The following is a 26,023-nucleotide window of genomic DNA, read 5'->3' on the forward strand; positions in this document are numbered from 1 at the left end:
TTACTTTGTTAGCAAAGATCCTGAAGCATTCAAGTAAAAAATAATGTATTCAAAGGCCAGTAAAAGAAGAAGTAACAACTTATCTTTTAGTGCATAAAAAGTAACCACACACTTAACATGGGGTCTCTGTTAATCTACAACAGTTGGAAACAGCAAATAAGAGAACATAAACTAAGTCAAGGCTCATATGAAGTAATGTCATGTAGTAGACAAATGACTTAAGTGAAATAACAGCTGGAATTTCTAGGCTATAAGGTCTTATTTAAGCCTGAACTAAAGCAACTACTGAATATATTGTTCTGTCAACTAAAAATATTAGCTATCCCTAGACAGCTTAAATCGTTTATATGCACATACTGTCATACTTTCAGATTATTGCTACTAGAAACATGTATGTGAAAACAACTTTTTTTCTCCTCTAGTTATCCTCCATTCTCTTCCACCAAGTGATTCCCCTGCATTTTGGGGGGGAAGTCAGACATGTTAGAAGTAGAGAGGCAGTGTCACATACCATGCAATCCCAGTGAGAACTGGTATGCTTGAGATGCAGATCCTTAGATCCACCTTGTATGGAATTGTCATCAGATGCCATTAGATACGGTCCAATTTTGTGGCCACAGTGATTGCTGGAGACTGCTCCCAAAGACTCTGCTTCCATAGCCTATAGCTGAGCATTTACCCTCCAAGGCTGAACCTGTCATAACTTGATACAGATTTAATTCACAGTTTGTAGCCTTCACATGAAAAACTTCAATTGTAACTAATACTTGGTATTTTGAACTCTGTTCTGTAGTCCTTAGTAAGCTCTTAAATTTTAGTTCCTTCTGTCTCTAAGACAACAGTGTACCCTGGCAATCTTTTCAGAGGATTGAGTCCCTCACTGAGGCAGAATGAGCAGTTGTGTTGAGTCATGGAGCCCAGTGGGCCGTGCTGTCTGCCCAGCTGGGCATTCTGGCTCCATCTCTAGGGCTGCTATAGGCTGTGTCATTGCTAACTAGGATATTTAAAGCATATAACTGCAATTATTCTTTTAGAATGTGCAATATGTATGGCTTTTGAATGGGAGGTGGAGGTTTGCCTAAGACACAGGTAATAACTAGGTGGTGAAGAAATGCACATTTAAGGATGTAATAGCATTTAACATATGGGTGGTGCAAGCACATTCATAACAATAGTGCTGTACCTGTGGTAATCTGAAAACTCAGAAGTACAAGCAAGGCAAGGCCTCTAGGAAAAGCAAAATCTTATTTATATGAGTTTTCAGCTGGAGAAAAAAATAAGCTTTTGAGAATGCTGGACAGAAAGACAGATAGTGTAGAAGCAGCAAATGTCAATCTGTATTCCATTTGGGAATAATTGCTTTGATAATTTAAGTTACTTAATTACAGTAAACAGTTTGAAGGAAAAAAGGTGGCAAGGCCTGCTGCAGCATAGGGAGAGATGGAAAAGTCATTAGTCACTGGAAGACTGAAGATGATGATGGAAAACTACAATAAAGGGAAAGTTCAGAAACAACTACTAAAAAGAAAAAAAGTGTGTTGAGATTGGGAGTTTTGTTATGAAAAAATCCACAACTATGTTGTTCCAAAGTAATCCTGTGAATTTTAGTAAATTCTTGTGGGTTGTGTTAGAACAGAATTTCTCCACCAGCATCCTTGCCAGACTGTGATTTACTATCTGTGATGTAATTGTCTTCATGTTTGTATTTAAAGTAACTGGGTTCTTTCTTTGTTCTTTCAGTTCCTTAAATTGAATGTTTTCTCTCTTTAAGTGTGAAGGCACTCGTTCTTTTATTTGGTGAGAGAATCAAAGCAGCTCAGATTGCATAGCATTGTTTCTAATCAAATGAAAGTAGATGACTCTGTAGTTTGAAAGCGAAACCCAGCAGCAGTTCCAATGAAAACAAATCTCATTAAGTGTAACTATTTTCTCCATTTATATTGCCTTGTTTTCCATTTCCTTGCAAATTGCTGTTTCTTCCGTCTTCTTTTATAGTTCTAACAAACCAAAATGAAATTAAACATGCTCTGATTGCATTTACATCATCCAAAAATTCAGTGACTCATATCATATGGAAGGTACATGATCTAAAGACTCAGTTATGTGAACTTGGTAGAAAGTTTGTTGTTTGGTATTACCAATACTTCTTCCAGAATAAATGTGTCTGAAATACTTTCAAAGGAAGATAACTTAAAAAATTTTAAAAGAAGATATGGTTTGAGTCCTGCTTTCTGAAGTGCTTTCTGTAACGATATGACTCTTACCAAGTATTGATCATTATACATCTCTGTTAGTATATATATTTTATTTTTAGTAATGATAAATGTAGTTGCCTGCAAAGCTTTTTTTTTTTTGCCTGTGAAGTGTCCTACCAAAATGAAATACAGTTCTACTGTGAAGCAGAGACAAGAATTATGATTAGCATTGGTCATTGCAAAAATCCCACTGAAAATCTGCTTCTAAGAAATTATAACTCACATTACTATATATAGTATATACTTTAATTAAGAAATTGATAGAATGACAAGCCTTGGTCTGATTTACCAATATATATCATAACAAAAATCCAAATACCAAAGCTAATTATCAGAGTGGCACTTTTGTTTAAATGCTGGTGTTTGCTGCCATCATACTTGCATATGCAAACCCAGACATTTGTGTGTTGTAATCATACCTGCAAAGGAGGTTTTCATATGCAAATATGAAAGTAGATAATTTGAAAGTACTTCTAATATCAGCAGGAGGTGAGGACATGAAGAAATGTGTAGTGTTAATTCATTAAGTATTTCTGTGAGAAGTGTTTGTGGAAATAAAAGGATTATTTAATTGACTCATAACATTGCATATTGTGCACACTTAATTTACAGTAGATATGCAAGGACAGAAAGCTAAGATATTTGTGTGCATGTTTATAACACCATTTCTTCTGAACAAACTATTCTTCTGGATCAGGTGATGCATCACTTCCTTAACAAGATCAATTTTATAAATGGTTTAAAGTACATACACTCTCTTATATAATATAGGGGACTAAGCATAAAATTACTTATGTAGAAAAGTTTGACAGCTGGAGGAAAAATCTGAATATTTCTCTGCAGAAATGTTTTTTTGATCAACTGTCATTGAATAACAGCAACCTTTCAATTGATTGCTGTAAGATACTTTTTAGGAGAGGAAAGCTACTGGCTTACATTGTAGGGTTTGCTTTTGAAATTCATACTTGTCTCTCCTCTGTCAGTGTTTGTAGAGTGGAAGTGGTTAAAGGTAACCAGTGCCTTAAGATCTGACTCTCCAATCAATTAATTTTATTTTGGATAATTGCTTGCTCTGGACATCTGGTGTGATTACTTCTATCATATTGCTTTTGTCTCTATTTCCACCAGACATCTGCCCTGCAGATGTTGTTTTCATTGTCAAAAAAGCCTAGAAAACCTGAGTTAGTCTCAGGTAGAGAACAAACTATAGACAAAGTCTCAGTGAACATAGGTCAGTTTGTGGATTCCATAATTTTAGCTCGTGATATTTGAACTGCTCATTTAGCTATAACTATAAATTGCATCAAGGACCCTTAAATTTCACTCAGCTAAGAAGGGTTTGTTTTTCTTCATTCTCTATAAGTTGTGTATTTGGTCATGTGTGACCCATCCCTACATCATGGCTCTAATGATGCTGTGAAACAGCAAGAGCTCTCTAACATTGGCAAAAGGACATTGTCACATAATCATGAGAAAACTTCAATTCTGAATACTGGTGATAAAGAATATTCCTTCATTTGGCAGGTACTGACCAGCTGAAGATTACTCATTTAATAACTTTACAATAGGAATACAATATTCCTATTCTGCAGAATGCTGGTGTACTGGTGTATTTGAAAGCTGCATGAAACAGTGTAACCTTTTTGGTTCTGCTTTAGTTTAAAATCATTGCTTTTACTATCTACTGCAAAAAAAGAGTCAAATATCCTGTTATGAATTATATGGCATTACAAATCCAGTTTTGGAGTTAGAGAAATGTCTCTTCAGAGTTCCAAATTAGTGGCTGAAGTAGACACTCAGACCTGAAATCTGTGCATGTTAGCAATCTGCACTATTCCTTCCTCAGTGTGGGTATTCAATTGCTGGAAGAAGTTGCTGAAAGGGGAAGAAAATCTCATTGTATCTTCTCATATCAAATTTACTTGACTATGTCTAATTATATCATGGTTGACTGTCAGCAGAAAAAGTGCTTGGGTAATGTTTTCCAAGAGCATAATAAAAAATGCAAAGAAAAAAACAGCAATAGTGGTTTTTTTTTTTTGATCCTTATTCTGTCTGCATGATAGTGATGTTTCCCTTTTAGTTTCCCTTTTGGACTGTTTCCAATTTTTTTGAACTATGTGCTAAAGTACTTCTCCATTTTGCTGTACCCACTAAGAGTTTCCCATGGCAAATTCCTCTTACTGGGACAATCACATGACAGTTCCTAGTCTAAAAAAAAAAAAAAAAAACTTTATAGAATTTTGAAACAATACATTTATAGTCTGATCCTGAAATCTTGTGGCTTCTTCTACTGTGTCATATAAGATTCTTAAAATATAGCCCCCTTTTTTCACTATATTTACTTGAATCTGTGTAGCCCAAAGCTGTTGCTTTCAAAGTTGGCCTTCCAAATAAAATGGATGCTTACATAATCTAGAAGCCACAGATTATTTTCGCTTATATATCAGAGAAAAGGTGTTTTACAGTACTTATTTTTTATTAATAAAAGAAGAAAGGGGACTAGGGAGCCATCTCAGACTTTGATTTCATTGAAAGTTTTTATTATCCAATTCAAGCTCAGGATGATAATGATTGTAATACCATATCTCAAAGGGTTAACTCACTTTGCTCTCCTAATCTTAATTTATTTGCACACTGTAGTCCATTCCATAGGAAATGCCATCACTTTGTTGCAGCCCAGTGTCACTGTTTGTACAGGACTGTGCAGTTCAATCTTTCTGTTACCTTGAGGATCAATACCAAAGGCTCTTGCAGTGGCCACTGCTCATATTAACTTAGTTTCTATCCTTTTATTGTGGTAGCTGGTAAGTAAAATGTTTTACAAACTCTACAGTCACTTTTGCACTTATTAACCCTTTAAGAGTCACAGACAATGTGTCACAGTCTCCTCTGAAGTGCAAGCCATGATGTACATGAAGCAACCCATCTTGATTTTATTTTTAACAGATCTTATGTGCCTGAAATCAATTCCAAATGTACGATCTATCCTTCAAGAGATAGAGGCTTATTCTTTCATGTCACTGCTTAACTTGGGGAATCATTTCTTCCCTTGAAAATTTTGATTCCAAGAATGTAAATATGACTTTGAGCTGTGCACCTCAAGTGAACATGATGAACACAAGCTCTAAAGGAGCCGAATTTTTCATTACATACTAGAAAATCCCACAAAGAGTTAGCAAGGGAATGTTCTCTTATCCTCAGTCACTGTCCAGGTCATCAGTTGTGTACACATCTCTTGGCTCTGGCATTCAGACACAAAGTCTGTCCTGAAAGTTTCTCAGATCTTCAGCTCTGCCTGATGGTCACTTGAAAGATAAAGCACAGTGCAAACAATGTAATTACAATAAACTAGGGTTGGCCAAAGCTGATCTCTTCCTGAATTTGTTCCAGCTCTTAGAGAAGGCATGTGAAACCTTGTCTCTCTCTTGTATAAAATCTTGCTGTATTAAAGAATTATGATGAACAGAAGAATGTGACTATTCCATTAGAAATTCTAAATACATTGTCTTTGTCTTCTTTCACTAATCTTACCTGTGATTAGGTGTCACAGTTCTGTCTCTTAAATGCAAAGTAGTTAATATGTACTTTCCTTTTGCATCTGTATGACAACATTTTCAGTTTTCACAGTTACAAACGTAGCTGGCTGTTTCTGATACTTTGATCACAAACTCCAAGGAGCTCCTCATCTCTGTAAGTTTATTTGTAGGAAGAACTGTAAGAATAATTAGAAATTGTCATGCTGCTGAAGTCAAATATTTTTGAAGTAAGGACAATGTACTTGTTGTGATTGAAGTCCTTTATCTCTTGGTGTAAAATGTATTCTGTCAGTGTATTCTGTGCTTGGCAGTATTCTTAATATTGTTCCTTGTTTTCACCTCCAAGACCAAAATATCAGAATTTACCTTCTCACACCAATTTTTTCATACTGGGTTCCCCTTCTTGTTGAGGTGTCCCTGTCATGATCTCTGTGCTGTAAGTTATGGACACTACTCCTGCAGTCTGCAGCTGTCTTTTAGTCTCAGCTGTGGTAACTCCTGAGTTAACTCAGCTGTAATTGAGGCTTTTGCATGTTCCTAAATCATTGAGAACACATTTTCAGGAATGGCTAGTGACTGAGGGTGCATAGGAGGACATTTCTGTAAGAGTGCTGAAATTATTGGTGCTGAAAGTGGGACGTGGTTGCTGAATCTGGACAGTCCAAATGAATCCACCTAAAAACCCTGACTCCTATTATCCCATGTAGGAGGGCAACAATCATGCCACAGTCTCATTCCAGGAATGTGGTTCTTCCATCAGCCTCAGCCTCATTAACTTTCTGTCTAGTGCCAAATGTAGCAGAATTGTCTTCCTGCTTTCTGTGCTTTCTCATGAAACTGCTTCATCCTCTCTCACAGAACTCACAGGACCAGTCCTCCCACTACTAACTTTTTAACGCTGTTAAAAAAAAAGGGAAGGAAGTCTCTTTCTCTCTTTTATTTAGTTATGTTTTCTCTTGATTGTTCCTACAAAAAGCTGGGTATTCAGACCTGCATTGTATGAGAAATTAGACATCCAACTGATTTCACTAGGACTTCCCAAATCCCAAAAAATTGAATGTAAGAACAACTTTTCTTGGTCAGACTAAAGGTTTGTCTTGTCTTGGCACTGCTCAGCATCAGAGCACAGGAAAGGTTATGAGAAGACAGTAAGTATATAGTGCCATTTCCCCAAAATGTTCTGCCAGCCTCCAGTAGTTTTCAGAGCAGGAACTTCTAAAGCCAGATCTGGCCTCTTTATATTTAATTGTCCAGGCTGGATTTTTTTCCACTAATTTTATGACACCACTTTTTGTGTCCCTATGAACTTTCAGCATCTTTTAGTTCTACAGGTTAGCTATGTGCCATGAAGCAGTAGCTACTTGAACCAGATGCCCCCTCATTTTTGTCAGCCTGGTTTTACACTCTCTCATCTGTTTATCCTCTGTGTAATTCAATAGTTGATTGGTCTATCTGTTTATCTATAGCTATAGACTCCTGTGTGTGTTTCTGTTCCTCATAAGAACCTGTTCCATACCTGTGGTGCACATAAACGTACATAAGTAATGAAAAAGGATCATGGTGTTGGCACCTTGCCACTCAGAATGGCAAAATCAATTTAATTTATTAATTGATTAAGTGGATGATTCCCAGAAAACATTTCATATTCCTGGGTTTCAAGCTAATTCACTCTTTGTATTTGAATCCTTAAATTTCTGGACGAGGTTTTTTAATTTGTAAAATGTGATTTACATGCAGTTTATCACTTCAGTGTTCAATGTCCAACAGATATATTGAGATAGAAATCAGACAGGCTGTCAAGATAATAGAATTCTGCACTAATATTTATGTAGTTATATATATCTATTAAAATGGAATAATATTTTCATATCTCTTAACTTTTCAGTCTGTCTATCTACCTGACTGGGGCTACTCACCACTTACTACTCCTTTATCCTAATAATGAGTTCAGCCCTTCACATCCCTTCTGTTATCCTTCAAGTTAGCTCTTTTAACCTAACAATGCTTAGTTCCTTGACTAGCAGTTTGTTAAAATACCATTCTATTTTCTTCATAAGCTGGTTTTGTGACTATATGTGCATCAATGTAGAGGAATTGTTACTATTTGTGTGAGATGGAAGCTGTCTCAAATTTGCATTTATTACATTACATAAGACAATTCATGCAGGGGGAGAGAAATGCAATTTTGAGGGCTCTGTAGACAGGAAAATTCCTTTGTCAGGCAGAGTGAGCACACAGGTGCTGTCAGGTGCCTGCAGGAGGATGTGAGCTGCCTGACACCTTGAGTTCCTGACCACTCACTGTGTGGCACTGAGCTACAGCAAAGCCCCTGGGAGACAAATGCCTTGTCTTTGTGATGGAGAATCAAATACTGCAGCAAAATGTCCCCAAGAGGAAAACAGGAAACTAGGAGAAAGAAAAAAAGAGAGAATTACAGAAAGGTATTCATTGGAATAAGGTTTTGCCTTGGTGCTCATCTTAAGAACTTCACTTTTTGGAGACATTTGGTAGAATGTTTTTAGACACTTCTAACATGTTTTATTCTCCCCTCATCTCTTTGCTGTTCATTCCTTTTTAATGCATTTGTTTTCACCTTTTCCTTTCTATCTGACTTTTTATTCTCATCAATCACTCTTTGATAGCTTTATATTTACCTTTCTTTGTTTGGATTAGTTATTGAAAGTAAGCAATTACTTTTGATGTCTCATTAGCAGTTTTTGGAGCTTTCTTCTTGCCTCCCAGTTTCTGGTTACAGAACCGTAACAGTTGTCATGAAACCAATATCATAAATAATGGAATCTGTATGTTTGTGTATCAGATGAATATGTAATACTCAGTTCCCATAATTAAGGCAACTGAAGAGGTTTTAGCATATAAATAAAAAAGCACTGTCTGCATTTTTAAATGTAGGGAGTTGCACACAGGCAGCTTCAGAGCAGCCACGAGCAGAGGTGCCAACAACAGAATCAGATAGTGCTGCTGGGAAAAAATACATTCCTGAGTTTGACATCTGGGTCCTGCAGCTGGAGTGACTGGAAGAAGAAAGGGAAACAGTACAGACTGTCATCAAAAGGAGATACTGGTGCCAAGTGGAAATTGCATACAGATGCCACTTTTTTACTTAAGACAAATAGCTCAACTATACAACAGCAACAACATCCAAAGATGTGCTTAGAAGTGCCTGATGGGTAAATGAGCATTGCTTTTTGTAAGTAGAACTGGCTTATAACTAGAGATGCGAGATTTTAAAGTTGAATTTAAAGTTGGATACATTTTAATGTTTGAATAAATAAGCTCCAAAGAATTTTTATGTATAAAAAGGCAAATAATAAGCATAGTGTATTCCAGCTATTTTCTGAGTAACTCATTGTTTTAGCTTTCCTGCCCAACACTTCACTTTGCAATATATCACTCTTGCTCAGCACATCAGTTAACCACGCAGGGCCCACTGTAATCACTCTGCTGAAAATCCCCAAGTATTTTAAGCAAAAATTAGTCAGAATTACTTAGACAACTTTCCTAGAACCATGTGACTCAAGCATCTCAACAGAGAAACAATGTGTATTTACAAATAGAATGGAAAAAGTAATCTAGACTTATAGGAGTGTGTTGGCTGATCAATATGATCTTCTGGGGAAGACAGATAATCAGGTAGTGCTGTGTGCTGTGTAATGCCTGCTGTGAATACAAAGAGGTTGTGTTTTCTCTTTGTTGAGGAAACTCTGCAATAAGAACAATAATAACACACAAAATACAGCAGCAGAAAATACCAGTAGGGATGCTCTGTCTAGAGAAGGTACCAGCACCAGCCCTAGTGAGACTGTGACTGGAGAGGAGACTGGATAGTGCCACAGAAATAAAGACAAAGAAGGAGGTAGATTGAGATTTTAGATTTATTTAGACCATGAATTAATGGTGTGAATCTATTGTACAATGGAAAGATGTCCATGTACTGGACTAACTTCAGCAGGAAAGTTGGATAATCCATGGGTCCTAAGGATTTTCCTTTGTTTATAGAGGTAGCCCTGGGAAAGTTGTAACATCTTCAGTGTTGCAGATTTTCTGTAAATGTTTAGAGGTTGTGCAAATTCCAGGAGCATCAAACCAGGCATATCTTCTACAGCATAAATCAACCTTAATTAATAAAACTGTTACATTACTATGGTATCTGATTTTAGAGATTGAGTATTTAAAGCTTCTCCTTCTATCACCAGATCTTCAGCATCTGCAAGTGTATTCTGGGCTACTTTACTAAGAAGAGTAAGTGGGAATGCTTATTCGGGGAGCAAGCAATTGGTGGTTTTGAAATTCTGTCTACTGAGGAAAAATAATGTACTTTGGCAGCTAAATAACTTCTTCACAAAAGGACACTTTACATAATATACTGCAAATTGAAAGGAAAAAAGCTTGAACCCAAATCAATCCTATTAGAAACAAGACCCTTTCTTGTTTAGCTTGTATTATAACTCGCTGTCTTGGTGCTATCTGAAGCAGCATCAATGGGTCTTGCTACCATTTGGGAAACCTGTGTGTGTTTCAGTCACACATTGTTCTTGCAGGATTTCCTTAGGCTAAGCCACAGAAGTGAAAGAGCTCCATTTAAGAGAGTCTGTGAATAACTAGGAAATGAGCATCAAACTCGGCATTATCTAAAGATGTTTGTTAACATGCAGGATGTTCCTTAAGGCCTCTATCTTGAATGAGAAGAGTTTTTATTCAGGATTGCTTTTTGAAAAAGCAGGAGTTCTTTTGCATGCATGTCACTATGGGCCCTACTCAGGCGAAGAATGCTGTTTGATGCTCTTGGCACCGTTTCCTTGGATATAACTGCTATAGGCAGCCTTATTTGGAAGAAGATTATAACTTTTCAGTGGGAGAATGGGCACAATCTTGCATACTGTCCTATAAACTACTCCTGTTCTATTGCAAAGATGTAACAAAAGTCATAACCCCCCCTGGTTCTCTACTGAGGCATCTCTAGAGGAAAAACACTGTTATGGAGAGAAGGCTCTGCACTTTCACCAGATCAACTGTGACCCTTGCCTTATTTTATAAAGCATACAACATTTTTTATCTAGCTGAGAAAAAGGAAATACCTTTGTATAGGCAGTAGTCTCTGCTTCCTCAGGAATGTTAGGCAAAATTATTTGTTATTATACAGTAGAATAACAAACAGCTGGAGAAGCAAGTTTTAGATGGGTACCAGCTCAAAAGTACAGCCATGGAGATAAATGAAATTGAAATTTCCTCCCAAAATTAGAGATTATGACCCAAAGTATAATCAGTTGGGTTTGTGGGTGTGTGTCTGTGTGCTTGCATGGGTGTAGTAAGAAGACAAACATGCATTTCCAGAAGTATGTTCTTACTTGAGGCCTTGCCTACAAAATTTACACCAATGAAAAAAAATCTAGGAAGTTGTACTGGTGTAGTTTTCTGCCAGAGTCTCAGAAACAGCTTCAGAGAAGAGAAAAGTATTAACCTTTAGACTGTGAAATCCTTAAACTGTGAAAGCCATCCACCAAAAAGTTAAGAAAGCATAAAGCAGAACCTTGTTAATTCAAAGACAAAAGGGATCCACTCATACATTCACTCTTCTGTGCTTTGTCTAAGCATCATCCTCATCTCTAGGGAAGCAAAGGCTTAGAAGAATACAAATGCTGTATTCATGTTTATCTAATTAATTTATAGAGAGATTCCTAACTCAGCAGACAGTTTTTTATATATCGAAGTCAAAGGTCCTAACATATGTCAGCCTTCTTACACAGATGTTATACATTTGATATCTAATAAATAATTAAACATTAAAATCAGCGAAGCTGCACAGAATATGGATTTAGCCTACTTAATAATTGGAAATTTGAAAACCAAAATTAATATAGATACCACAATGATTTTAATAAGGCAAAGTGGGGTTGTTGACAGGAGGAGGCTATGTCAATTTATGTTAATTCAGTGCAAAATCGGGCTGGGATATTGAATACATTACCATGTTCCACTTTGTGCCCACTGACTTGTAAATCTTGAATGATTCGCTTTTTACGTCTAATGGTTTTATCAATTGCCTATTTAACATCGAAGCAGAGCTTTAAAAAAATCTCAGAATATCAAAAGTTTTCTGTTTACTCTATCTTTTCAGCTCCTTTAAATTAGCAGTGAAGCCACCATGTACTGTATATGAAGGTACCTGCACTTCAGAAACAATAGGAGTGTGGCTACACCAGCAGATGTGAACTAATTTTTCATCCTTTCCAAGTCATAAACAATTAACTGTTTCCTTTCCATAAATTCAGACTATCTATTGTAATGTAATGGAACAAATACAAAGCATCTGGAAAGAGAATAATTATAATTAAATTAGTCTTTCCAATTAGAGAAAATGGTGAGCTTTTCCCTTGATTTAGAGTTATAATAATCATTTGTAATCTGATTTAAAAGGGGCTTATGGTTGCATTCATAAAACTGGGAGACATTAGGATTGACATGACCTCTTAGGTATCTAGAGAAATTATAGGTCTACGGAGGTAAGAATATATTATTAAGTCCTGAGCTGACAGCAATTTCTTATTTATACTGACCTTTGGTTGGATTAAGTCCAGTCATCAGAAAATAATTCCATTTCAAGCAGCTGAGCATTATTATCAGGTTTTGCTGATTCAGGATTAAGTGTACCTCGGTGGTGCACTCATTAGGATGAGCTGTCTGTTCGCTGGGGGAGTTTGTGAAAAGACTGAGGAGCAAAACACAATGGAGCTGTTTGTGTCTGGTGTGTGAATGTCTCTGCAGCTCTGCTGTTAAGTTGTGCAGAGTTCTGTAGCGTTCTAGACTCCCCTTACTGACTGCTGGACTGCAACACTTTATGTTTCTACAAATGATACGGACACTTAAATGTAAAGATAACCCTTAAGAAGCTTTTGTGGATTCCTGGTAGATCTGATACCCAGATATCTCTTGGGGCGAATGCACAGACCCGTTTCACACTGGATAGTGCCCGTGGACAAGTAGATCTCCTAACCCGCGGCAGAAGTCATAAACAAAGCACTTCTCAGCTTTTTCCGAGGACAGTGCTCACTCCTATAGGTGCTATTCTAATCCTACACAAAACATTGAAGAGCAGGAGGAGGAGCCCTCTTGCAAAAACAATGTCCCTTGTCAAGGGACATCGGGGCAAAAGCTCGGGTTTCCTTGCAGTCTGAGAGCCACCGTCTCTCGGGAGGTGCTTAATCACCACGCTGTTGTATTTGATGGGGTGCTTTTGTCTTGCGAGTCCTTTTGAAAATGTTGAACTTTGCATAAATAAATATTCACCAAGTCGGAGAGAGACTAATTCAATAGCACAGTGATCGGACAGGCGGGATGGGAAAAGGGACAGGTAATCACAGCTGCTTCCCCGGCTGCACTGATATTTCCTCGGCTAATATCACCCAATGGCACAAGTGGGCTCAGTCAGTGTCACCTCAGCAGTTCAGTCCCATGTTCCCATTCAGGAAGATGCACCTGCAATTCTCTCTCAGGACATGGCTTGTAGAGGGCAAGGGGCCCCAGGCCGGATGGCAACTGAAAGAGTACATATATGCTACTAAGAACAGAGGATTTGAAAATCGGTTCTGAAGAGATACAAAAATCTTTGTTCTCGTTATTTAATTGTTACTGAAACCGGCAAATGAATTAATGAGATCTCTTTCAAACACCTGGGTAGCAGAGTCATCTTAAATATCACAGACAAAGGATCTTGTATCCTTCATCTGTTACAGTTTTTATTAGAGTCCCCACAAAGTCCCTAATGAAGGGCAAAGTTTCTTAACACTCCCTCCACATCTCTCCCTCTTCCTAGCTTGTAGGAAGAAGCAAGAGTGAGTAGATTCAAGGATTTGTGGGTCCATTGACTGTTTATTCTTTGGGCTGAAGTATGATTAAACTGTTGGACTGGTGAATACACTACATTGAATATTCAAGCAGATGCTACCCTCTCCTCTTTATTGCAGAATATTAAGAGAGCCATTCAAATAATACAATTTGACCATATTTAGTCTGGCTTCAACATGACTGGGCTGACTACATTTCAACTTAGTGAAACTAAGTTTGCCTTTGAAGCAGGGATCTAATTTTTTTTTTCCTAAGCATTTGTCATACTAAGAGGCAGCTGCTTTCCTTACTTGATAGGTTAAGGAGAGAATTACATCATAACACTCAAACTAAGTGCTTTGTTGTGGGTTTTTTGGTGTTTTGTTGTTTGTTTTGGTTTGGTGGGGTTTTTTTTTGGTGCTTCTTAAGTGGGAACAGGCCTGCTCTCTGCTTTTCAAACATTCTGCTTTTAAAAATTGTACTAATATCCACCTCATTCAAGAAGTCCTGTGGACTCTATTTATGAATATAGAATTGCACTGTCTTAAACAATAGCTGCATTAAATCTGATGAGCAATGTAACATGATTGATCTTTGAGATCTATTACAGATCTCTTTAGTTCAAAACATTGTAATTCAAGACCTCTTTCCTGAGCTTTGTTTCAGGGAAAGGTGCTCTGCAAGACCATGATAACACAGTCAACAGGTAGTGATATTTTACTTTATTTTTTATTTTATTTTACAGATAGGACTCACTTCCCTTAAAGAGGGGCATCTGTTCTCTCCATATTTTTTCAACCTCTTGCCCCCTACCTGAGAACTCATGTGTTTGTTTAACAGTTTGGCTATTTACTTAAGGAAGTTTTGACAAGATAGCTGAACTGGTCTAACAACTTGCTGGTCTCCAAAGCCGGGATCCCACTTCTTTGCTCCCCTTACAGCTCCCAGGTGCATGAATCTGCTCTCAGTCTTGCAATTGCTCTGATTTTTGACTTCTTAGTGAGACAATTCAGTTCACTGTGCTGGCTGAGATCGATTCACTTCCTTCTGTTCATTTTCTGTGCCTGGTGGGCTTTACAAAACAGGAGTCAAGCTAAGAACTTATTGCTGCTGAAAGAAAGAGTGAAAAAAGTATCCTTTCTTTGCTTAGTCACGTATCTGATCACTTTTTTTAAAATCTTAGGTGTAGTGAGCTCAGTTTCTGAGCTAATTTCATTAAAATGGTATAAAATACATTTTTAAAAAGATACTGTCTATTCAATCAATTAAATCTGTTCAAAATAAAGTGTGACTTATTCAATAGATAATGCACAGCGGGCGACAGGTCCACAGGATTTAGAATCAGAGTACTGAAGATATCAAATGAAAGGATTAGAAGAGGCAGGGAGGAGGGAGACTGAAAACCTTCCCAACAGAGGAAGTCAGCTTCAAATTCCTGTGAAACTCCAATCTTCAAGAGCTGAACTAATTTGCCAGGGAGCCAGCAGAGGCTTCAGGGTCTGCGTAGGTAGGAGTAAAGGAGAGAATGTTGAGGACTGTGAGGTGTGAGACTCCTTTTTGTCCTGTTGATTAGCAGATGAGCTCAGTTACCTTGTGTCAGTTATTAGTGCCCAGTTCCCTGTGGGGAAGCTCTGTCAGGAGATCGCCTCAATGGAGTTGGGCAGAAAGAAAGGCAGGGTGGGCGCATGACCTGAAAGGCCTTGGAAAGGAAGGTGGTGACCACTGAAGGGCAGGGGAGGACAGGAACTCTACATTTCCTTTGCTGTCAAATTAAATCTAACGTGAACCTTGCCCTTGTATAATAATCCCTTCTTCCCTTGTGCTCTTGATAGACTCTTGCTTCTCTTATCAATGCATTCCTGTACTGAGTTCCAACAGTGACCTTAACACATTGATGAGATGTCATTCCTCCCACAAAGAGCAGGAATAACAGATTTCAGATTTGCAATGAACCTAATATTGGCAGGACACATCTATTGCTGTCACAATAAAACACATCTGTAAAAATACTAGAATTGTTCTTTTCATTCTGCAGATTTTAGAGGTGAAATTGATCTGTGGACACTGAAGCCCCAGTTTCATCTTCTATTATCAAGCATACCAACATTTCTCTCTTTGGTGAACTCATGTTCAGGTGTGGCAGAATCAGTGTTTTTAAACACATTCTAAATACTAAATATTTCCCCCAAGGAAAAAAACCCAAAAATATTAGCCTAAGAGAGGACAGTGTTGAAATGGAGCAGCCATAAGAAAGATGACGAGGAGTTGTAAAAGGAAAGTTAAGGAAAGGTGTTCTACTTGAACTTCTCAAGTTTATTTTGTGTTATGTCTGTTGAAGAGTGTCACAGATTAGGATTATCAGCAGTGATAATTATTGCTGTCTGGTTTTATTGTGGCTTGCAGAGTGCCAAATTCCTGGGCAGCTCATGTTCTTGAGGCTGTGTTGGTGTCAGTGGTGACACTGACAGGCAGGTAAGGGCCCCCTCAGCCCTCCTTATCCAGATCTGCCCCATTACCAAGTGCTGAATAAGAAAGAACCAAGGACATAAACAAATGTGTGCTGGATTGCACTTTAAGAAACTTGAGAGTAAAACCAACCTTTGGGTTTAAATTTTTCATACAATGAAGAAGTAATTTATCCTTCAGCTAAAGAAAAGCAGATGTTGGAATGGAAATACACATGGGAAGACATAGAGACAGTTGTGAAAACTAATTTTTTTTTATTTGCAAAGTTTTTCTTGTTTGTCCTGGATGTTTTGTGTAGTCTTAACAGAATAGAGCCATTAAAAATTCTATGAAGATATATTTTTAAGGGAAAAGTTAAGTAGAATAGAAGCTGTGAAAAGAGGGTAGTAGAAATAAAAGGCAGCATCAACAGCAAAAAAGTCCAAGTCAAAACCAAACCAGAACAGAAGCCTGTTTTACTCTTCGCAGTGTAACCCTTCAAAAATCCCTCATAATTACTAATTACTCTGACATGTTTGTGTGGTGAGAATCTGTTCCTGGTGTGCATTCCAAATGACAAGGATATTTTAAATGTTGACCTATTTCTTTCAAACACTGTGCCACTGAAGACAAATTACTGTGAGACCGTTGCTAGCTGGGTATGCAAAGCTTGCAAGCCCTCAGACAGAGAGAACTATTTTGCTGAAAATTTATTTCTGTTGTGTTCAGCAGAAGAGTTCCACCTGCTCTGTACTGAAAGATTTAGTTTCATGTACATCTCTGACTGCAAGTGAAATCAGTGACTTCTAATCTTCATTTGTAATTGATTTGGGCTGTAAGGTTGTACATTTTAGGAAGCATATTTCTTTAGGTACCCTGCTGTTTCTGAATTCAGTTGGAGTTTGTCACTGAAGCCATCTGTCCTTCCAAGAAAATAGTAGTTTTAATCAATACCTGCTACATGTGTAATGAACCCTGGCTCCTCTGATGTCAGTGGTAGCTGTGCTGGAGCCTGGATCACTTATATCAGTAACTGAAAATAGTGCTTGTAATCTACATCATTATATACCTGTAGATATATTTATGTTACATACTCATATATAAGCAAACACAAAGTACATTTATAATCAGCTTCTATTAAAATATGGTTTCAAAAACAATAAGTATTGCATTGTTTTATTGTATGTCTTGATAGAACCAGAATGGTGGGAAGATAGTAAGAGAATTGTTCTCAAAATAAATTCTCTTTAAACTTCGCTCTGTTGAAAATGAAAGATTTTCACAGAAAATTAATGACAGAAAAATTGTTACCTAAAGAGAAAGGATTTTAAGAAATTTGTGCCTTCTGTATAAGCCATAATCCCAGTGCTCATGTAATTTCAATTGACATGTGATTTATGGCTGTGAAAAGGAGTCTGTATAGCTCTTTCAAAACATAAAGTGAGGGAGTGGCATCCTTTGAGCAAAAACCTCTGGGGCTCTATCTGCTTAAGTGTTTCCTAAGTTTCAGCACTATGAGAATATGAGAATACTCCATTGTTAGGGGATTTTGGAGGCATGCCTGGATCAAGGAAGTACTTCCTTGTCATGCTGTTTCCTTTCCCAAACAATGTAAAAAATGGTCTTTTCAACCAAACATCTAGATGTGGTCACTTTGTACATTGTCCAGCTAGAGCACAACCATCGTAAGATAAACCATTCACTTGCCTGAATGGCTCCATGTTATTACTGCGACTTCCTTTTTATTTTTGTGGTGATTTTGTTTTGATTTATGTATATGCATAGAGGTTCAAGCCCCTGTATAATGATTGTGTCATAAAAGTGGCCAAGAAAGCAGCAAGTGACTCCCCCTGCTCACTGCCCTCAGTGGACATTCACTGGGGCAGCCTCACTGCACCCCTCAGCTTTCCACGTGCTCCTCTAATGTGGGCTTGGTACCACCTGATCAGAGTAAAAAACACCTACAAATAAAGGATTACCACACAAACAATGGGTTACAGTGGCATTTTACCCACTGCTTCAAGTGTTCTGACTTGACTTCCAAATAGCATCTCAGAGGAAGCAAAAGTAAGTTTGTGTACGTGTTCTGCTCTTGGTTTAGCCTTGCCTGATCCAAAGGATTTCTAACTAATCTCAGGCACTCAAAACGTGTGCATTAGAGTATTAGGTGAATATCCATGTTTTAGTGCTGCACTGCTGTTGGCACACTGCAAAAACCATAGCAAAATACTTAGTGCCTGAATTCAGTGCAAAAAAGTCTTTGTAAATACATTATAAATCTTTTAAACTACCACTAACATCAACTACCACGTAACATTTTAAACTGGTTTGTAACCAATACTCAGTGATCTGTAACCAAACTCACATTTGTTCTCTGTTCTGTGTGTTGAGTTGCATATTTAAAATTACTTGGACACAGCTATTATTTTATGACTTCAAGAAAGTGCTGAGACTATGCATTGTGTATATCTTGAAGAATGTCATGATTATTGTGTATGCTAGAGAGGAGTAACTTGGAAAAAGACTTGGAAAATCCCTTCAAAAACTGGAAAATTCTTGGTCTGTGCGGACTTGTCCAATGTATAAATCACAAATTTAGGTTCATTCACCTTTGTCGCTGAATTTACGCTTTGAGAAATGCATTTACTGGGACCAGTTTTGCTTCACAAAGATCTAAAAAGTCACAGCCTCAACAAAAAATCAGCTTAGAGGTGATTTTGTTTTGAAATGGAGTAAAATAATATTTTTTACCAACATGGTATATTTGTAATAGCTCAGTGAATTTGAGAGAAATTTGCCATAATATCTCTGACTTACTCATAGGTAAAAAGACAGAATTGGATTCATAATTTCTTGCTATGTTTCCTCATGACGACTTCATCCAATTTGCAAATATTTGCTCTGTAAACAGCAGAAAAGATATTATATTCATATTTATAGATATAAAAAGTTATTTAGAAATAAATACATGTGGCTTTGGACTCTTTTTCTTGCTGAAGCAAAACCCCAAAGAACTTGCCATTCCTTTTCAAGATAGTCTTCTGTCCATAGGTCATTAATTCTACTGAGAACAATGGCAGTTTCATAAAAATCATCCCTCAAGGGCATGGGTTTAAGTTTTTTTAAATTTTGCTAATTAATTTTCTACACAAATTCTTTCTGTTGTTTGTTTAGTGTCCTTTTAGTGGTCTTTGGCAGTAACATGACTGCTGAGTTTATTCTCTCTTGCACCCTCCTTCCTGTTAACTCTGCTTGAGGTAGCAGTTGGTTGACTGAAGCATAATGGAAATAATCTCAGTTAATGCTGGGGGCTCTAAACATTTCCTCAACAAATAAGCAGCAGCGTGTTGATAGCCTGTAAGTATTTTATAAGTGCAATTAAATCACAGTGATTGATTGGGCTGGGTGAAAACCAGAATCATTTAGAACAGCAAATTCTTCACAGGGAAACCCTCACTAAATTAAGAAAACACACAAAACGAACAACAAAAATAAACCATTTAAGGAGTTCTGCTCCTATACCACGTTTTCCTCATTTCTCAGCCCTGTTTAGGAGGAAGAACTTGATCAAAGTGAGACCTTTTGTTTCTAGAGAATGCATCTTTTCTGCTTGATTTATGTTGAGTGAAAACATACGTTAGAGTTAACTAATCTAAAAGTTTAATTGCTAAAAGTGGGGAGGAATCCATGTCCTTTTCATTTTATCTCACTTTTCTCTCTCTTTGCCTGGCTCCAGGTTACAAAATCTTGCACTTTTGCAGTACTTGTTGGACTCCTCATAGAATGCATTCAATTCACTAAATTGCTGGAAAATTACCTCTTTTCTGCCAGGTTTTGTGCTGGTTCAGCACTGAATCAGCTCAACACAGAATCAGATGATTACTACTGTCATTGCAAGGGAAGGAGTGCAGGATGCAGCCAAGGCTGCAGCCTCCTCACTGGAGAGAAGGGAAGTTGAAAAACAGAAAGGTCTTGTATTTATGAAAATATCTAAAAACCATGGCATTTAATAGCTTAGCATAGTGGTACTGGCTCCACAAAGTCACTTAGGGTGCTGTGCCTGTAAAAAATTTGGTAATACACCTGCAATATCCATGTTGCCTGTTTTACTTCTGTCTGAATAGTAATGTTTTTTGGGTTTTTTTTTTCTTTTTTTGCTTCTAGGTTGATTTTTGTATTTTTTTATATACCAGTAACAGTTGTGTTTGTTTTGTTAATGTAAGTACAAATACTCTCAATGGCCGTGTTCTCTTGGGTATTCATTACTTCTGAATGCTCTCTACTAATGTGAAGACATGACTAACTAGCCAATTAAGATTTCAGCACTAATTATTGGTAATGCTATAGTCTGGCTGATTCCTCCTAAAAATGTTTTCTAGAACTGGCATACATTCTGTGCTTTTAAAAGGAATATGAAGATTGTAATATTACTTTAAGAAAATCTAGATGTAGAGAGGATAGGGAAAGCTCCATAGAGGAAAACCACTTACCTCCCTCAGAGCAGATACACTTTAATAGAATAACTTTATTTGTAATCAAAAATGGCTTAGATCCAGCTACATTTAATTACTATTAACATGTGAAACTAGATTTAGAACCACAACAAAGGCAGAAGAAATACAGGATTGACTTTGTACACATGGCATAGAGGTTAGGCACTTGCAGTAATCTGAGTTTGACTCCTGAGGCTGTACACTTCAGCAATTGCTTACATAGATTGGTTTTCACTTCTACATATTCAGCCTCAAGAAGTTCTCTAAGTGACAGTTTAAGTAATTCTAAATGTAATATTAACTGGAGCAAATGTATTGTGGTGAAAAAAAACATATGACATGGAACTCAGAGGTGTCAACTGAATCAGTGTGTACTGAAACTCATTTTCCTACTTTTCACAAGACATGCAATTTCCTAAGACATTATTGTGTATTTAGAATTGTAAATAAAAGCACTGAGAAAAATTCCAGAAATGAAAATACCACTCAAAATAACTTTTTTCATATACTTTTATTTTACCTTGAACAGAAAATTTTGCAAACCATCAATTACTGAGAACAGAGGGAAAAACCCTAGCATGTAACAGAGGAGGCTTTGGTTATAAGTGCCATTTCTACAGCAGAGTTAAGCTATTGTAAACCAAACATCTTTTATTAAGGTAAAAATATCCAGACTTTTAAGAATAACAGCAACACCAAAAACATTTACATATAAACAACAGAGAAATATTTTCTAAGCTTTTAACAGTCACTTTGCTACAATCCAAAGTGTTTAGTTCACAAATCTATACAAACAGACAGTCACTAAAACTTTTGTGAACCAACCACTTGTCCACAGGACCTGCCTAGACAGTTTGTCATCAATACAAAAGGTTTTTTTATATAAATAAGTCAATTAAACTTCACAGAAACTAAAAGAAACAATATAAAATTCCAACTGTAAATAAATCTGTACATTATGGTCAGTCTTATTTGTCTGAAACCTTGCGCAACTTTAAAGTGTCTCTTTATAAAATGATGGCAAGGAGCAGCGTTAGCTGGAATGGAAACTCGAAGACTCCGACTCTGTGGAAACAGAAGAATGTCCTGCACGTTTGCCTTTTGAAAGGATCTTGAGGCTTGATCCTCTGCTAACTGATGTCAAGGCATTTTGAGCTGATGTTTTGAACTTGGCACCCAGGAAGGCATACAGAATTGGGTTCAGGCAGCAGTGGAAGAATGCCAGGGCTTCCGTAATGGAGATCCATTTGTGCACGATGGTGTCCAAGCTGCAGCGGTGCCTGATGACTCCCAGCAAGATGAAGGTGTCGATGCTGATGCCGATATAATACGGCAGCCAGCAGGCAAAGAAGGCCAGGATGAGGATAACTGTGGTCTTCAAGGCTTTGCGCTTCTGGTGGCCCTTGGAGTGTGACAGCTTGGAGATGATAATACAGTAGCAAGTCAGAATTATTAGACCAGGCAAGACAAGTCCTACCAAGATATGCTGGAATCTGAAAGAGATCAGCCAGTTTTCATGAGGGTACATGCGATCACAGAGATACTTTCCTTCTACTTCACTGGTACTGGCAAAGATTATATCAGGCACAGTCAGAAGGAAAGCTGGCAGCCACACGCCAACATACACCACCTTCTCAGCCAGCAGCTTCCGTGGGCGCTGGCTGTTGGTAGCGTGGACTATCGCCAGGTAGCGGTCTAAACTTATGAAGGCCAAAATCAACACACTGCTGTAGAGGTTGACTGTGTAAATAACATGGACTGCCTTGCACAGAACATTCCCAAAGTACCAGCTTATGGCTGCATCCACAGACCAGAATGGCAAGGTGATGACGAAAAGGAGGTCAGCCACAGAGAGGTGCAGTCTGTATTTATCAGTCATGCTTCTTTGCTTCTTCTGGTAGCCCATTACAATAATAACCAATCCATTGCCAATTATTCCAGTTAGGAAGATGATGGAGTAGATTGTTGGCAAGAAGATCCGGTTGAAATCGGCATTCTCATGCTGGTAGCATGGCTCTTTGTAGTCTCCATAGTCACCCGAACCAATCTCATCTGTGCCATTTTCAGAAAATTCAATTAATAACCCGGATGACAGCTAAAAAAAAGGAAAAAAATAAAATTAGATGTTAGCTCCTCTGCAAAAACTTATTCTATATGACAATATGTGAAGAGTTGCTTGAACAGTCTCCACTGTCAAATGGGCAAACCAGATGGGAAAATACAATGTTTACATATACATATATAAAATACATAGCAAATTAGTTTAAAAACTTCCTTTGTCTTTCTCTGAGGAGTAAGGTCTTGCTAAGGGCAGTGCACGAAGAACTAAAGAAAGAGAATGGCTACTCCCAGAAATATCGTTGGTTCTGGACACTTCAGTGCTCTTGTAAGATGGACACTAACAAATGGGAGAGCCCAGAAAGTGCCAGATGCGAGAGGTCTGTCCACACAGAGCATGACCTATCACATTTAACTCCTACAATAGAGGGCTATAAAAAAATACTTAGAAATGCTGCTGGTGCTCCAAAGTCCCTTCTCATCCTTCTCATTAAGAGGATGGGGTCAAGGAGAAATAGAGAAGGTACCCTCCGCTGATGTAATAAAGGATAAATAATAGCAAGAATTCCCTGCTGAGAAGCAATTGACAGCTCCACACACTCCGAGAAAGAAAAAAAAAAAAGCAACCCCAAAAAGCCCATAAAGAAAGAAAGAGAGATGTGACCTTGATCAGGGGAACTCAAACCCCGTGAAGGGTCACCACGTTCCCTCCCTTTGTTCCCCACCCTCTGCGGTTGCGGGGCAGGGGTTGAGGGCGGCCGGCGCGGGGCTGCAGCCAGACGGACCAAGTGAGCACAGCGGTGGAAAAAGGAAGCGAAATTTGGTGAGGGCATGAAAGCGCCTCAGGAAACCACTAACGGTTTTGGCTACGGCGGTAAAAGCAATAGTGGCGGGAGAGTGCCATCTGGCTCTGAGCAATTCCTCAGGTTTTCAGATTTTTTGTTGTCAATGCCCTGTGTCCCTCGGACCCCGTGCTCCGCGCAGGGCGCGCCCGAGAGACCCGCAGCGCTTCTCACGCGGAGCCACCGGCACCACGCGGGCACTAACTGCGGGCCTGAAGTTGGAACTTGCCAGAGATCTCCTTTTTGCTCCTAAATGCCCTCCAAACAGAGGCAGAGGAGCTGCCTCCGGGAGAGTGGGACGCCCCATGGTTTCGATCGGGGAGCGGGCGGGACGGCGGGCGCTGCCGCCGCTCCCAGTCCCGCCGGCAGCCCGAGGTCTGGGCGCGCACCAGGGCGAAGGGACACCATTCCCTGGCGTCAGACCGCTCCAAACTTCCTCGCCTCTTCCCCTCTCATTATTCCCGTAGCGCTAATTGCTCTGTCGGCGTTTTTCAGTCCACAAAGGTGCCACATGTCACTTGAACTGACGGCCGAGCAGCAGAGCCCCAGAGAAGGAGCGGAGTCCTGCAGCTGGAATTTGCAGGCTGTGCCAAGGTCCGAAGCGCTGCGGGCAGCGGCAGCAGCGGCCGGGGCTCAGAGCGGAGCCCTGCCCGTTCGCGCCCCGCAGACCCCTCCGCTGTCCCGACCCCCGCCGCCCGCAGCCTCCGCCGAGGGCACCTTTGTTTGCAAACAGCGCGCACATGGGCAGGCGGCCGCGCTGCCGGCACTTACATCCAGGCTGTCGAGGCTGCTGTCCATGCTCAGAGCCATCGGACGGCCCCGCGCTCTCGGGCTGTTGCCGTTGCCGCTGCCGCTGCCGCAGCCGCACCTCTTGCAGAGACACCGCTCGCCGCTGCTCCACACACGCCCCGGCTCTTCTGGCGGGACGCGGCTCTTTATAAAGTCCCGGGCTGGCCCCCCGCCCCCGGGGCAGCCGCGTCTGGCTCCTCCCCGGCGGTGTCGCCGCGCTCTCGGGCTCCGGGCGGGCGCCTCGGGCCGCTCTTTGTCTGCCGCCCCGGGCATGGGAATTGCACTTGCCCGGCGCGCCCGCGGGGGCCACGCTCCTCACGGGGGCAGTTGCCCCCCTCTGATTGATGTGTTCATACAAGCGGGCTTTTGAATTTCCCCTCAAGAACATTCTTTGAAGTGTGTTGTAGAGCCCTGTGTTGCCATGGGTACCCCAGGCGGGCTCCGAATGAAGTCACTGGTCCAGCAGTCGTGTGCAGGAGGAAAAGCAGGGGTCCTGTAACCATTCTTAATACTGGCAACTCTGTCCTCAAAGTTGTCTCTTCCTCCTTGCTGAGGAGAGGCAGGAAGCAAGGGCTGGTCCCTACTGAGGGATGAGAGATTTTACAAACCTTTCAGGGGCTGCAACGGGAGTGGGCTGCAGGCTGCCCTCTGAACTCCTCTGGCACCTGTGGGGTGGAGTGAGAAGTCAGATGATGATCTGCTTCAGGTACCTGGATAATATTTTTAAAATCCAAACAAACAATCCAAACAACCATCCACAAACAAAAAAACCTAAACAAACCCCAGCAACCTCCAAAAAAACACACACAAAAAACTCCGATCAAACCAAAAACCACCCCCCCCAAAAAGAAAAAAAAAAAAAAAAAAAAAAAGCTCTAACAAATAAACCCCCAAACCTTGAAATTATATATGTAGAATATATGGAGCAATCATAGGATAGGTTTGCAAGAAAAACCCAACCCAAATATAGAGACAAACAAAACAGAATAATTGATTTCTTCTACAGTTATCTCATTACTGTTAATATTCATGTAAACAAATTACTTTGCAGAAAAGATTTTGATTAGCATAGTGTGTCCTGTGTGCCCCCCCTGAATTTCACCACAACAAAAAGTTACAGTGAGTAACTATATTGGTAATAATTCATTCAGTTATATAGATTTACTCTTTACACTTGATTTTTGTAGTGGAAAGAAGAAGAAAGGAGAGAATATTCTTTATGTAATAACAATGTGCTCAAATTACCACGGTAGCCTCAAGGGATCATTAAAGTGAAAGTTTGACCAAAGTTTTATTTTAAAATGCCCCTATTATCAGTTTACACGCTCTGAGTTAGTTAAAACGCCAGTTCCAAATGCAAATATTATTTTCAGCTATTTGACAAGAGTTACTATCTTACTCTTCCTCTAACAGCTCTAGAATTCTTTTTTACACCTGACAGTGAGTATGAATTTGGTTATCATTAAGAACCAAATAATGTTTATCTTTAAAATGGTATGTAGGGTATGACCTATAATGTGGTTGTGTACTTTAACTGCACTGTAATTTGATAGTAATTCATTTGTTAGCAGGTCTGGAATATCACATACAAGTTGAATTAAAAGCAAACTGTAATTGATTATAATTCAGGAATTACTAGTCTTCAGAAAATGCAGTATCTACTTTGTGTTTGTATCCAGAGAAATCTGAGGGATACTATGCTAGAATTCTATAGAAATAAAAAATCTTCTCCAGAGTCTCCAGATAACCCTAAGATTACG

At 39.1% G+C, this 26,023-nt stretch overlaps 1 protein-coding gene across 1 annotated transcript; it reads right to left on the reverse strand.

Annotated features, from left to right (window-relative positions):
* Nucleotides 1-21,072: 21,072 nt before the first annotated feature.
* CXCR4 (C-X-C motif chemokine receptor 4) lies at nucleotides 21,073-25,096 on the reverse strand. Its single transcript, XM_063400988.1, has 2 exons — nucleotides 24,246-25,096; nucleotides 21,073-22,669 (listed from the first exon to the last, which is right to left on the reverse strand). The coding sequence occupies exons 1-2, from the start codon at nucleotides 24,534-24,536 to the stop codon at nucleotides 21,608-21,610; spliced, it is 1,353 nt and encodes a 450-aa protein (XP_063257058.1). The 5' UTR covers nucleotides 24,537-25,096; the 3' UTR covers nucleotides 21,073-21,607.
* Nucleotides 25,097-26,023: the final 927 nt, after the last annotated feature.

Source organism: Prinia subflava, chromosome 6 (assembly GCF_021018805.1).
Source record: "Prinia subflava isolate CZ2003 ecotype Zambia chromosome 6, Cam_Psub_1.2, whole genome shotgun sequence".
In the NCBI taxonomy this organism is placed as follows: Eukaryota; Metazoa; Chordata; class Aves; order Passeriformes; family Cisticolidae; genus Prinia; species Prinia subflava.